The 13,460-nt window shown below is 34.3% G+C and overlaps 1 protein-coding gene across 1 annotated transcript in view; it reads right to left on the bottom strand.

Moving 5' to 3' along the window:
- The window catches only part of PYGM (glycogen phosphorylase, muscle associated), a 98,028-nt gene extending 86,225 nt beyond the window's left edge, over nt 1–11,803 (bottom strand). The window contains exons 1-2 of the mRNA XM_053719986.1: nt 11,325–11,803; nt 234–335 (exon numbers count right to left, since the gene is read on the bottom strand). Coding sequence (XP_053575961.1) covers nt 234–335; nt 11,325–11,567 — 345 coding nt within the window. The 5' untranslated portion in view covers nt 11,568–11,803. The remainder of the gene's footprint in view (nt 1–233; nt 336–11,324) is intronic.
- Nucleotides 11,804–13,460: the final 1,657 nt, after the last annotated feature.

The raw sequence follows: 13,460 nt of genomic DNA, 5'->3' as shown, positions 1-13,460 counted from the left end.
ACAAATTATGCAGTTGACTTTCCCACATGTGAGGAAATCCCAGTGGGCAGCCAGCTCGAAGTGCAATGAAACAGCCTCGCCCTGGGAGCGTCACCTTGGTGATCATGCAATGGTTCATTCTTAATGGAGTTTACAGAATGTGATGCTCACCCGAACAGATTTATAAATACGTTTTCTATCCCATAAAGATATACGTATATATCATATAATCACAGTTTTACGATACTACTCACCTGGTACGCTGCTTCGTCGCAGGCGTTTTCCAGAGCCAGATTCACCATGGTGTTCTGCAGTGTACGACCCATGTAGAACTCAAGGGAGAGATAATATATTCTCTGAAGAAAAAAACACAGATGGAGAAAACAATGATTCACTTCAGAAAATATAAGACCTAAAGCCATGACCAATCTAATATACATCTAAGATCAGACATTATAGGCCAGATTACAAGGGGAGCACTAATTAATGCTCCCACTTAAGCGTTAATTGCGTTAGAAGTAAGCGGGTTGTGCTCGTATTATGAGTTGAAAGCAAACTGTTTACGCTCGAGCACTAACCCAACGAAAGCAAAAAGCCGCACTTAGAATATCCTGCGTGTGTTCACATATTACTATATTACCCCATAGACATCAATGGAACACCCCACTCTCGCGCAAATCTGATAGTATATTCTAATGTGCACTAATCCGATATGAAAATATGAATATTTCACATACCAATGTTCTTCACATGCAAGAATATGTTCTATTTATTTATTTACAAATACATATTTCTATCTATATATAAATACTTAGAACATATTCTGCTATGTACAGAACATTGGAATGTGAAATATTTACAGTAAATACACACTATAACACTTTATTAACCCCTTAATGACCAGCTGGTCTTTGAAATGGGATTGCTATTTTGACAGCTCTGAGGAATAAACATTTATTCTGTGTGCAGACCTTTTGTAATTTGGCACTTAATTGCTGATATATACTGTGCATATATAAACATGTATTGTGTGTGCAGACCTTATGTAATGCAGCACTTAATTAATTATATATACTGTGCATATATAAACATGTATTGTGTGTGCAGACCTTATGTAATGCAGCACTTAATTACTAATATATACTGTGCATATATAAACAGTTATTGTGTGTGCAGACCTTTTGTAATGCAGCACTTAATTACTAATATATACTGTGCATATATAAACAGTTATTGTGTGTGCAGACCTTTTGTAATGCAGCACTTAATTACTGATATATACTGTGCATATATAAACAGTTATTATGTGTGCAGACCTTATGTAATGCAGCACTTAATTACTGATACATACTGTACATATATAAACATTTATTGTGTGTGCAGACCTTTTGTAATACAGCACTTAATCACCGATATATACTGTACATTTATAAACATTTCTTTTCTGTGCAGACCTTATGTAATGCAGCATTTAATTACTGATATATACTGTGCATATATAAACATTTATTGTGTGTGCAGACCTTTTGTAAAGCAGTACTTAATAACTGATATATACTGTGCATATATAAACATTTATTGTGTGTGCAGACCTTATGTAATACGGCACTTAATCACCGATATATACTGTGCATATATAAACATTTATTTTGTGTGCAGACCTTATGTAATGCAGCACTTAATCACCGATATATACTGTGCATATATAAACATTTATTGTGTGTGCAGACCTTAAGTAATGTGGCACTTAATTACTGATATATACTGTGCATATATAAACATTTATTGTGTGTGCAGACCTTTTGTAATGCAGCACTTAATTACTGGTATATACTGTACATTTATAAACATTTATTTTGTGTGCAGACCTTTTGTAATTCTGCACTTAATTGCTGATATATACTGTGCATATATAAACATTTGTGTGTGCAGACCTTTTGTAATGCTGCACTTTATTACTGATATATACTGTGCATATATAAACATTTATTGTGTGTGCAGACCTTATGTAATGCAGCACTTAAACACTGATATGTACTGTGCATCTATAAAGATTTATTGTGTGTGCAGATCTTTTGTAATGCTGCACTTTATTACTGATATATATTGGGCATATATAAACATTTGTGTGTGCAGACCTTATGTAATGCAGCATTTAATTACTGCTATATACTGTGCATATATAAACATTTAATGTGTGTGCATACCTTTTGTAATGCAGCACTTAATTACTGATATATACTGTGCATATATAAACATTTATTGTGTGTGCAGACCTTTTGTAATGCAGCACTTAATTACTGATATATACTGTGCATTTATAAACATTTATTGTGTGTGCACACCTTTTGTAATGCAGCACTTAATTACTGATATATACTGTGCATATATAAACATTTATTGTGTGTGCAGACCTTTTGCAATGCAGCACTTAATTACTGATATACACTGTGCATATATAAACATTTATTGTGTGTGCAGACCTTTTGTAATGCAGCACTTAATTACTGATATATACTGTGCATATATAAACATTTATTGTGTGTGCAGACCTTTTGTAATGCAGCACTTAATTACTGATATATACTGTGCATATATAAACATTTATTGTGTGTGCAGACCTTTTGTAATGCAGCACTTAATTACTGATATACACTGTGCATATATAAACATTTATTGTGTGTGCAGACCTTTTGTAATGCAGCACTTAATTACTGATATATACTGTGCATATATAAACATTTATTGTGTGTGCAGACCTTTTGTAATGCAGCACTTAATTACTGATATATACTGTGCATATATAAACATTTATTGTGTGTGCAGACCTTTTGTAATGCAGCACTTAATTACTGATATATACTGTGAATATATAAACATTTATTGTGTGATCAGACCTTAAGTAATGCAGCACTTAATACTGATATATACTGTGCATATATTAACACTTATTGTGTGTTCATACCTTTTGTAATGAAGTGCTTTATTACTGATAAATAATGTGCATATGTAATAAATGACAGATCCCTTCAATGCACAGCACAACTTCCAGGTAGCAAAGACTTACAGTTCCATTCATCTAACAATTGGCTGCATGAATAATTCTGTCACCTATAAATAAAACTGACTTACTGTTCATCAACCCAGAGTACTAATAGCACTGTGTAGACTCTGGGCTTAAGGAGGTATCTCAGCTGTTAACTACAAATCATATGCAGAACTCAGCACAAAAATGTAAGCTCTATATAGTAACACAGCAAGTTCTCTTTCTGTCTTTTACGTGTGTCCTATATCATTGTTCATAATGAAAGTCACAGTCTCACACTAGACAAGATGTTACATTTCTTGATGCCAAACCAATTTATCAAACCATAAAAAAGGCATTTGCTTTGCATTACTCTTCAGCGTACACACACCCACATTCAATAACGCAATTACTCAACAGATCTTCATCACAATGGATCTGCAATTATTATTTGCGACAGTTCAACTTTAGAAAAATTTCAATAGATTCTGGCCTGTGCACAAACCCTTTTTTTAAGATGTATCACCTGATATAAGCTACTAAAACAAAGCTCTCAACAGCAGTTCACAATTGCCGACTTCGAGGTTGCACACTCCATAGAAAGATCGGAAGATTAACATCTATTTAAACAGATTACAGTGAAGAAGCAAATGCAATGCACCAGCTAGTTATTAGCATCAGGTAAGGTCAGTAGGTGCTGGGTGTATAGATAAGAGTTATTAGCAGCAGGGAAGGTCAGTAGGTGCTGGGTGTAACTGTACTGTGTAATGTATATTTATTAGATAGTGTTAATATGTGTGTAACTGTACTATGTAATGTATATTTATTAGATAGTGTTATTATGTGTGTAACTGTACTGTGTAATGTATATTTATTAGACAGTGTTATTATGTGTGTAACTGTACTATGTAATGTATATTTATTAGATAGTGTTATTATGTGTGTAACTGTACTGTGTAATGTATATTTATTAGATAGTGTTATTATGTGTGTAACTGTACTGTGTAATGTATATTTATTAGACAGTGTTATTATGTGTGTAACTGTACTATGTAATGTATATTTATTAGATAGTGTTAATATGTGTGTAACTGTACTGTGTAATGTATATTTATTAGATAGTGTTATTATGTGTGTAACTGTACTGTGTAATGTATATTTATTAGATAGTGTTATTATGAGTGTAACTGTACTGTGTAATGTATATTTATTAGACAGTGTTATTATGAGTGTAACTGTACTGTGTAATGTATATTTATTGGATAGTGATGTGTGTAACTGTACTGTGTAATGTATATTTATTAGACAGTGTTATTATGAGTATAACTGTACTGTGTAATGTATATTTATTAGACAGTGTTATTATGAGTGTAACTATACTGTGTAATGTATATTTATTAGATAGTGATGTGTGTAACTGTACTGTGTAATGTATATTTATTAGATAGTGTTATTATGTGTGTAACTGTACTGTGTAATGTATATTTATCATATAGTGTTATTATGTGTGTAACTGTACTGTGTAATGTATATTTATTAGACAGTATTATTATGAGTGTGACTGTACTGTGTAATGTATATTTATTAGATAGTGTTATTATAAGTGTAACTGTACTGTGTAATGTATATTTTTTATACAGTGTTATTATGAGTGTAACTATACTGTGTAATGTATATTTATTAGATAGTGATGTGTGTAACTGTACTGTGTAATGTATATTTATTAGATAGTGTTATTATGTGTGTAACTATACTGTGTAATGTATATTTATTAGATAGTGATGTGTGTAACTGTACTGTGTAATGTATATTTATTAGATAGTGATGTGTGTAACTGTACTGTGTAATGTATATTTATTAGATAGTGTTATTATGAGTAACTGTACTGTGTAATGTATATTTATTAGATGGTGTTATTATGTGTGTAACTGTACTGTGTAATGTATATTTATTAGATAGTGTTATTATAAGTGTAACTGTACTGTGTAATGTATATTTATTAGATAGTGTTATTATGTGTGTAACTGTACTGTGCAATGTATATTTATTAGATGGTGTTATTATGTGTGTAACTGTACTGTGTAATGTATATTTATTAGATAGTGTTATTATAAGTGTAACTGTACTGTGTAATGTATATTTATAAGATAGTGTTATTATGTGTGTAACTGTACTGTGTAATGTATATTTATTAGATGGTGTTATTATGTGTGTAACTATACTGTGTAATGTATATTTATTAGACAGTGTTATTATGTGTGTAACTATACTATGTAATGTATATTTATTAGATAGTGTTATTATGTGTGTAACTGTACAGTGTAATGTATATTTATTAGACAGTGTTATTATAAGTGTAACTGTACTGTGTAATGTATATTTATTAGACAGTGTCAATATGAGTGTAACTGTACTGTGTAATGTATATTTATTAGACATTGTCAATATGAGTGTAACTGTACTGTGTAATGTATATTTATTAGATAGTGTTATTATGTGTGTAACTGTACTGTGTAATGTATATTTATTAGATAGTATTATTATGTGTGTAACTGTATGGTGTAATGTATATTTATTAGACAGTGTTATTATGACTGTAACTGTACTGTGTAATGTATATTTATTAGACAGTGTTATTATGTGTGTAACTGTACTGTGTAATGTATATTTATTAGATAGTGTTATTATGTGCGTAACTGTACTGTGTAATGTATATTTATTAGATAGTGATGTGTGTAACTGTACTGTGTAATGTATATTTATTAGATAGTGTTATTATGACTGTAACTGTACTGTGTAATGTATATTTATTAGACAGTGTTAATAGGAGTGTAACGTTACAGTGTAATGTATATTTATTAGACAGTGTTATTATAAGAGTAACTGTACTGTGTAATGTATATTTATTAGATAGTGTTATTATGTGTGTAACTATACTGTGTAATGTATATTTATTAGATAGTGTTAATATGAGTGTAACTGTACTGTGTAATGTATATTTATTAGATAGTGTTATTATGTGTGTAACTGTACTGTGTAATGTATATTTATTAGATAGTGTTATTATGAGTGTAACTATACTGTGTAATGTATATTTATTAGATAGTGTTATTATATGTGCAATTGTACTGTGTAATGTATATTTATTAGACAGTGTTATTATGTGTGTAACTGTACTGTGTAATGTATATTTATTAGATGGTGTTATTATGTGTGTAACTGTACTGTGTAATGTATATTTATTAGACAGTGTTATTATGTGTGTAACTGTACTATGTAATGTATATTTATTAGACTGTGTTATTATGAGTGTAACTGTACTGTGTAATGTATATTTATTAGATAGTGTTATTATGTGTGTAACTGTACTCTGTAATGTATACTTATTAGATGGTGTTATTATGTGTGTAACTGTACTGCGTAATGTATATTTATTAGACAATGTAAATATGAGTGTAACTGTACTGTGTAATGTATTTTTATTAGACAGTGTTAATATGAGTGCAACTGTACTGTGTAATATATTTTTATTAGACAATGTAAATATGAGTGTAACTGTACTGTGTAATGTATTTTATTAGACAGTGTTAATATGAGTGCAACTGTACTGTGTAATGTATTTTTATTAGACAATGTTAATATGAGTGTAACTGTACTGTGTAATGTATTTTTTTAGACAGTGTTATAATAAGTGTAACTGTACTGTGTAATATATTTTTTATTGGACAGTGTTAATATGAGTGTAACTATACTGTGTACTGTATTTTTATTAGACAGTGTTAATATGAGTGTAACTGTACTGTGTAATGTATATTTATTAGACAGTGTAAATATGAGTGTAAATGTACTGTGTAATGTATTTTTTATTAGACATTGCTAATATGAGTGTAACTGTACTGTGTAATGTATATTTATTAGACAGTGTTATTCTGTGTGTAACTGTACTATGTAATTTATTTGTTTTATTAGTGTAACTGTACTGTGTAATGTACTGTGTATTGTATTTTTATTAGACATTGTTAATATGAGTGTAACTGTACTGTGTAATATATTTTTATTAGACAGTGTTATTAGGTGTGTAACTGTACTGTGTAATGTATTTTTATTAGACAGTGTTAATGTGAGTGTAACTGTATTGTGTAATGTATTTTTTTAGACAGTGTTATAATAAGTGTAACTGTAGTGTGTAATGTATTTTTATTAGACAGTGTTATTATGAGTGTAACTGTACTGTGTAATGTAAATTTATTAGACAGTATTAATATGAGTGTAACTGTACTGTGTAATGTATTTTTATTAGCCAGTGTTATTATGTTTGTAACTGTACTGTGTAATGTATTTTTATTAGACCGTGTTAATATGAGTGTAACTGTACTGTGTAATGTATTTTTATTAGATAGTGTTATTATGAGTGTAACTGTATTGTGTAATGTATTTTTATTAGACAGTGTTAATATGAGTGTAACTGTACTGTGTAATGTATTTTTATTAGACAGTGTTAATATGAGTGTAACTGTACTGTGTAATGTATTTTTATTAGACAGTGTTAATTTGAGTATAACTGTACTGTGTAATGTTTATTTATTAGACAGAGTTAATATGAGTGTAACTGTACTGTGTAATGTATATTTATTAGACACCGTTATTATGAGTGTAGCTGTACTGTGTAATGTATTGTTATTAGATAGTGTTATTATGAGTGTAACTGTACTGTGTAATGTATATTTTTAGATAGTGTTATTATGAGTGTAACTGTACTGTTTAATGTATATTTATTAGATAGTGTTAATATGAGTGTAAAATGTACTGTGTAATGTATATTTATTAGACAGTGTTATTATGAGTGTAACTGTACTATGTAATGTTTATTTATTAGACAGTGTTATTATGAGTGTAACTGTACTGTGTAATGTATATTTATTAGACAGTGTTATTGTGTGTGTAACAATACTGTGTAATGTATATTTATTAGACAGTGTTAATATGAGTGTAACTGTACTGTGTAATGTATTGTTATTACATAGTGTTATTATGAGTGTAACTGTACTGTGTAATGTATATTTATTAGATAGTGTTAATATGTGTGTAACTGTACTGTGTAATGTATATTTATTAGACAGTGTTATTATAAGTGTAACTGTACTGTGTAATGTATATATATTAGACAGTCTTATTATGAGTGTAACTGTACTATGTAATGTATATTTATTAGACAGTGTTATTATGAGTGTAACTGTATTGTGTAATGTATTTTTGATCTGCTTTGTGCAACTTTTATGTTTCTAGAAACAGTTAACCAGAGCTCTGAAGTCACGGTAATCATTCTAGCGTAAATTGCGATCGTGCTCAAGCGATGGCGTTTACTTTGAACTCGTAATACCAGCAGTAAGCCAGACGTTCGCAAATCCCCATGATAAACCCCTTATCGCTCGAGCGCAAACGTTTGTGCTCTACTCGTAATCTGGCCTAAATGTGGGTAAATTTAGTTCTTTCCTGTGAGAGATTTTTAGCGCATAATGTGCACGTAACTGTACATGTCAGACGATCGCCTTACAAGCATGCACAGCTCCTGTTACCGTACCTAATATCTAATTCCTTGAGACACCCTGAGCTGGCGGCTCGGATACTTTGCTGCAGGAGGGAACTGGGAAAAAAAATATTTACTGCCATATCAAACATTTAAAGGGACGTGTACATCATACATAGAGCATATTTTCACAAACTTTCTTTTATCAAATTTCTCTCACTTTATTTTAGATCTCCTTTCAATGAGAACATGATGAGGTAGTTTTAGGAGCATGCACGTGTCTTGTGAACTATATGTATAATATTGTTGCAAAGACAGCTGCACATCTTGCAACAAACATCATACAAATTTTATGTAAAATTGTATCTATGCCTATAATTTCAAACACACTAGGTATCAAGTCTCACAACTTCACAGGGAAATATATTTTTGCTTTATTTGAAGGTGAATTCTCTTTTCTTCTGGCCTTAAAGGAAAACAGCCTATTATTTTTTGCTCCTTCAATGTTAGCTCCTTCCATAACAGCATTGAGACTCGTGCACATGTCTGAGCCTACCTAAGTATGCTGTCCTGGAAAGGAGCTATGTCACAAAATGTGATGGAGAGAAAGCTGTGAATGTAAAAGTTTTATAAAACTGTACACACTGAGTCATAAATGTTGCATTTTTCTTCACTTCCCCTTTAAGTCTGAACTACGTCAATTTATTCTGTGCACATAAAGTAATCGCCCCTCTCAGAGCAAGAGCTGTTACTATGTACAGGTAGCCCTCAGTTTACACTGGGGTTAGGTTCCAGAAGGAATGGTTGTAAATCGAAACTGTTGTAAACTGAAACCCAGTTTATAATATAAGTCAATGGGAAGTGAGGGAATTAGGTTCCAGGCCCCTCTCAAAATTGTCATAAGTAACACCTAATACATTATTTGTAAAGCTTTGAAATGAAGACTTTAAATGCTAAACAGCATTATAAACCTAATTAAATAATCACACAACCGACTGTATCATCAAACTAAGTTTAATGAACAAAAACATTTTTTTACTTGCATTTTTCTGCAATCAGTTTTCTGCATTGTTAGCATGTTAGATAATATTGGGTCTGCACCTATTATATGCATTTCAATCTGGGCAGGAAGATAATAGGGAAGTTGTCGCTAGATCTTGTTGCTCGATAGCTAAGGTCTGTTCTGTGTACACAGATTAATTTAAGTCTGCTAAGCTCCACCTACTGGCTGTTTTAATGACTGAAAAAAAGGTTGTTATTCTGAAACGGCGCTAATTGAACTGGCGTAAACCGAGGGCCACCTGTACTAATATGTAATATCAGCCAATAATGTTACAGGACATGGGTGAGGGTACTGAGCCTTCAGCTAGCTTTAAACTTAAAGCGCACTTCCTGATGCTGCACATCAGCCCTAAAACCTCCTGAAAGGGCACAATTAATTTATTTTTTTCTACAGCTTCACCAGTAACGATGCACCTGATTCACTAAAGCTCTCTCCAGCCTCTCCAGCTTCACCAGTAACTATACACCTGATTGACTAAAGCTCTCTCCAGCCTCTCCGGCTTCACCAGTAACTATACACCTGATTCACTAAAGCTCTCTCCATTGTCACCAGTAACTATACACATGATTCACTAAAGCTCTCTCCAGCCTCACCAGTAACTATACACCTGATTCACTAAAGCTCTCTCCAGCCTCACCAGTAACTATACACCTGATTCACTAAAGCTCCCTCCAGCCTCTCCAGCTTCACCAGTTACTATGTTATTCTATGTAACTGATTCACTATAGCTCTCTCTCAAGCCTTTCCAGCTTCACCAGTAACTATACACCTGATTCACTAAAGCTCTCTCAAGCCTCTCCAGCATCACCAGTAACTATACTCCTGATTCACTAAAGCTCTCTCCATCGTCACCAGTAATTATACACTTGATTCACTAAGCACTCTCTAGCTTTTCCAGCTTCACCAGTAACTATACACCTAATGCATTAAAGCTCTCTCCAGTCTCACCAGTAACTAAGCACCTGATTCACTAAAACTCCCTCCAGCCTCTCCAGCTTCACCAGTTCCTATGTTATTCTATGTAACTGATTCACTAAAGCTCCCTCCAGCCTCTCCAGCTTCACCAGTTCCTATGATATTCTATGTAACTGATTCACTAAAGCTCCCACCAGTCTCTCCAGCTTTACTAGTTCCTATATTATTTTATGTAACTGATTCACTAAAGCTCCCGCCAGTCTCTCCAGCTTTACTAGTTCCTATGTTATTCTATGTAACTAATTCACTAAACCTCCCTCCAGCCTCACCAGTAACTAAGTACCTGATTCACTAAAACTCCCTATAGCCTCTCCAGCTTCACCAGTTCCTATGTTATTATATGTAACTGATTCCTTAAAGCTCCCTCCAGCCTCTCCAGCTTCATCAGACCACTGCTTCTTAACCTAGTACACCAATTCTAAAGTGATGTTTCTCAATCTCCCTGGATTCTCGGACTGGGGTGATTGATGGCCAATTGCGTGTGAGCTGGCAAAGCTGAAGAGGCTGGTGGAAGCTTTAGTGAATCAGTTGCATAGAAACGACTGGAGAGACCTGTTAGTAAACTTCCAAAACATTTGTGGGGTTTGGAAACCTCTGTATGACACCAAAAGATAATTTGCAGTCGGTCCCCTACAACAACTACATTACCATTCAAAAACCTTGAGACACATTTTCGCTTCCTGTGTTCTTTACAAGATCACTGGGACTTGGGAAACATTTCAAAGCAAACTCAGATCCTCAGCCACACAACTTACCTTTGGGTCATGCTCATAATAATGTTGTTGAGTGCGGATCCAACGTCCCACCAGGTGATCTCTAACGGTGTGTGCAAGCGCAAAGTAGTAATCACGAGGAGTGGACACGTTGCGATCCTTGACAAGAGTGAAGTGAAGGTGACGGTTAAAATTCTTCTTCAGTTCGGTCACATTTTCTGCTCCGGCTAAACCTCGTACGCTGATCTGTTTCCGCTTCTCTTGGTCAGTGAGAGGACGAGACATGACAAAGCTGGCGTTAGGTTCGGCAGAATGAGACAGGGAGAGACCGGAGTGAAGAAATCTAGCTCTGTACCCCTCAGACTCTTTTCCTATGCTGCAGAAAGCACACCCTGGCCAGTACCCTCCTACATAATCTGATAACCAATGGGAGGGGCTGGGGGCTAACTGGTGAGTGTGGGGAGGGGGGTAGGTGGCTATGAATTTATATTGAGGGCTGCTAAAATAAACTATGTAAAGCCAGGTGGCTGTAGCCGAGAGGGTATAGTAAAGCTCTGTAGGGAAATGACATTATTATAGAATTGGTAGGAGGAGGACGATAGGCTATGGAAGCTAAGGAGTTAATAGATACTCGGCAGATTATATTTAGCCGCTCCCTGCAGTGTGTATATATAGCTGTGACCTTCAGCTGGCCGGGTGTATGTGTTACAGTCCACTGGGGTGACAGTGAGGGTAATGTCCCCACAAAGTGGCCGTGCCCCCATGGGAGGATGGGAGATGCAGTCCTGAAAAATATGCATTTGTTAACCCCTCTGCTGCTGGTGTGTTGCACAGCATCTCATCTTCCTGAATTGTAGAAAGCACTGCTTAACCCCTTACCTTGTCAAAAGCATGCAGAGCATCACTTAACCCCTCACATGCCAGAAGAATACAGAGCAACACTTAACCCCTCATATGCCAGAAGAATACAGAGCAACACTTAACCCACGCATACAAGTAGCATATAGAGCGCCACATAATGATTAAAGGGATATTAAACCCCATTTTTGTATTGTCATGATTCAGATAGAGCAGCAATTTTAAAGGGATATTCCAGTGAAAGTGTAAATGCACACAGATGAATTACATGTGCAATATAAATGTATTGGCAAAATGCTTCTAGTAAACCTTATCACTGCTTTAGTGCTAGCATTTGTCCTGCACGTGCATGTGATTCTAGATATTATCACTGCTTTAGTGTTAGCATTTGTCCTGCACGTGCATGTGATTCTAGATATTATCACTGCTTTAGTGTTAGCATTTGTCCTGCACGTGCATGAGATTCTAGATATTATCACTGCTTTAGTGCTAGCATTTGTCCTGCACGTGCATGTGATTCTAGATATTGTCACTGCACCCACATTTTATATACTGCAGCTGCGCAGAGCACCAGTAGGGCTTGTATCATGTCAGCAATTAACAAATTGAGTCATTACCAGATGGCACAAGCACCTTAGGCTCTCTGAGCAAGAGCTGTGTATAAAATGCTGGTGCACGGTGCATACTTAAATACACGTTTGAAACAGCTAAAGGTTTTATTAGAAGCATCTTTGCTAATACCTCTATATTACACAAATGCTTCGATTCAAAACTGAAATGCAGCCATGTGGACTCCAATTTTGGCTGGAATGTCCCTTTAAGCAACTTCCTAATTTACTTCTATTATCCATTTTTCTTCGATCTCTTAGAATCTTTATTTAAAAAGCAGGAATATAAAGCTTAGGAGCCGGCCCATTTCAGGTTCAGCACCCTGGATAGCACTTGCTTATTGGTGGCTACAATTAGCCATCAATAAGCAAGCATAACCCAGGTTCTCAAACAAAAATGGGTCGGCTCCTAAGCTTAACATTCCTGCTTTTAAAATAAAGATACTAACGGCTAGATTTAGAGTTCCGCAGCCAAAGGGGTGCGTTAGCTACGCATGCTTTTTTCCCCTCGCACCTTTTAAACAATGCTGGTATGTAGAGTTCACAGAAGGGCCGCGTTAGGCTCCAAAAAGGGAGCGTATAGCATAATTTACCGCCACTGCAAATCTCAATACCAGCGGTGCTTACGGACGCGGCCAGCTTCAAAAACGTGCTCGTGCACGATATCCCCATAGGAAACAATGGGGCAGTTTGAGCTGAAAAAAAACCTAAC

This window comes from Bombina bombina, chromosome 7 (genome assembly GCF_027579735.1).
Source record: "Bombina bombina isolate aBomBom1 chromosome 7, aBomBom1.pri, whole genome shotgun sequence".
Taxonomy (NCBI): domain Eukaryota; kingdom Metazoa; phylum Chordata; class Amphibia; order Anura; family Bombinatoridae; genus Bombina; species Bombina bombina.
Note: the sequence above shows the minus strand (reverse complement) of the source record. Positions and strands in the feature narration are given on the sequence as shown.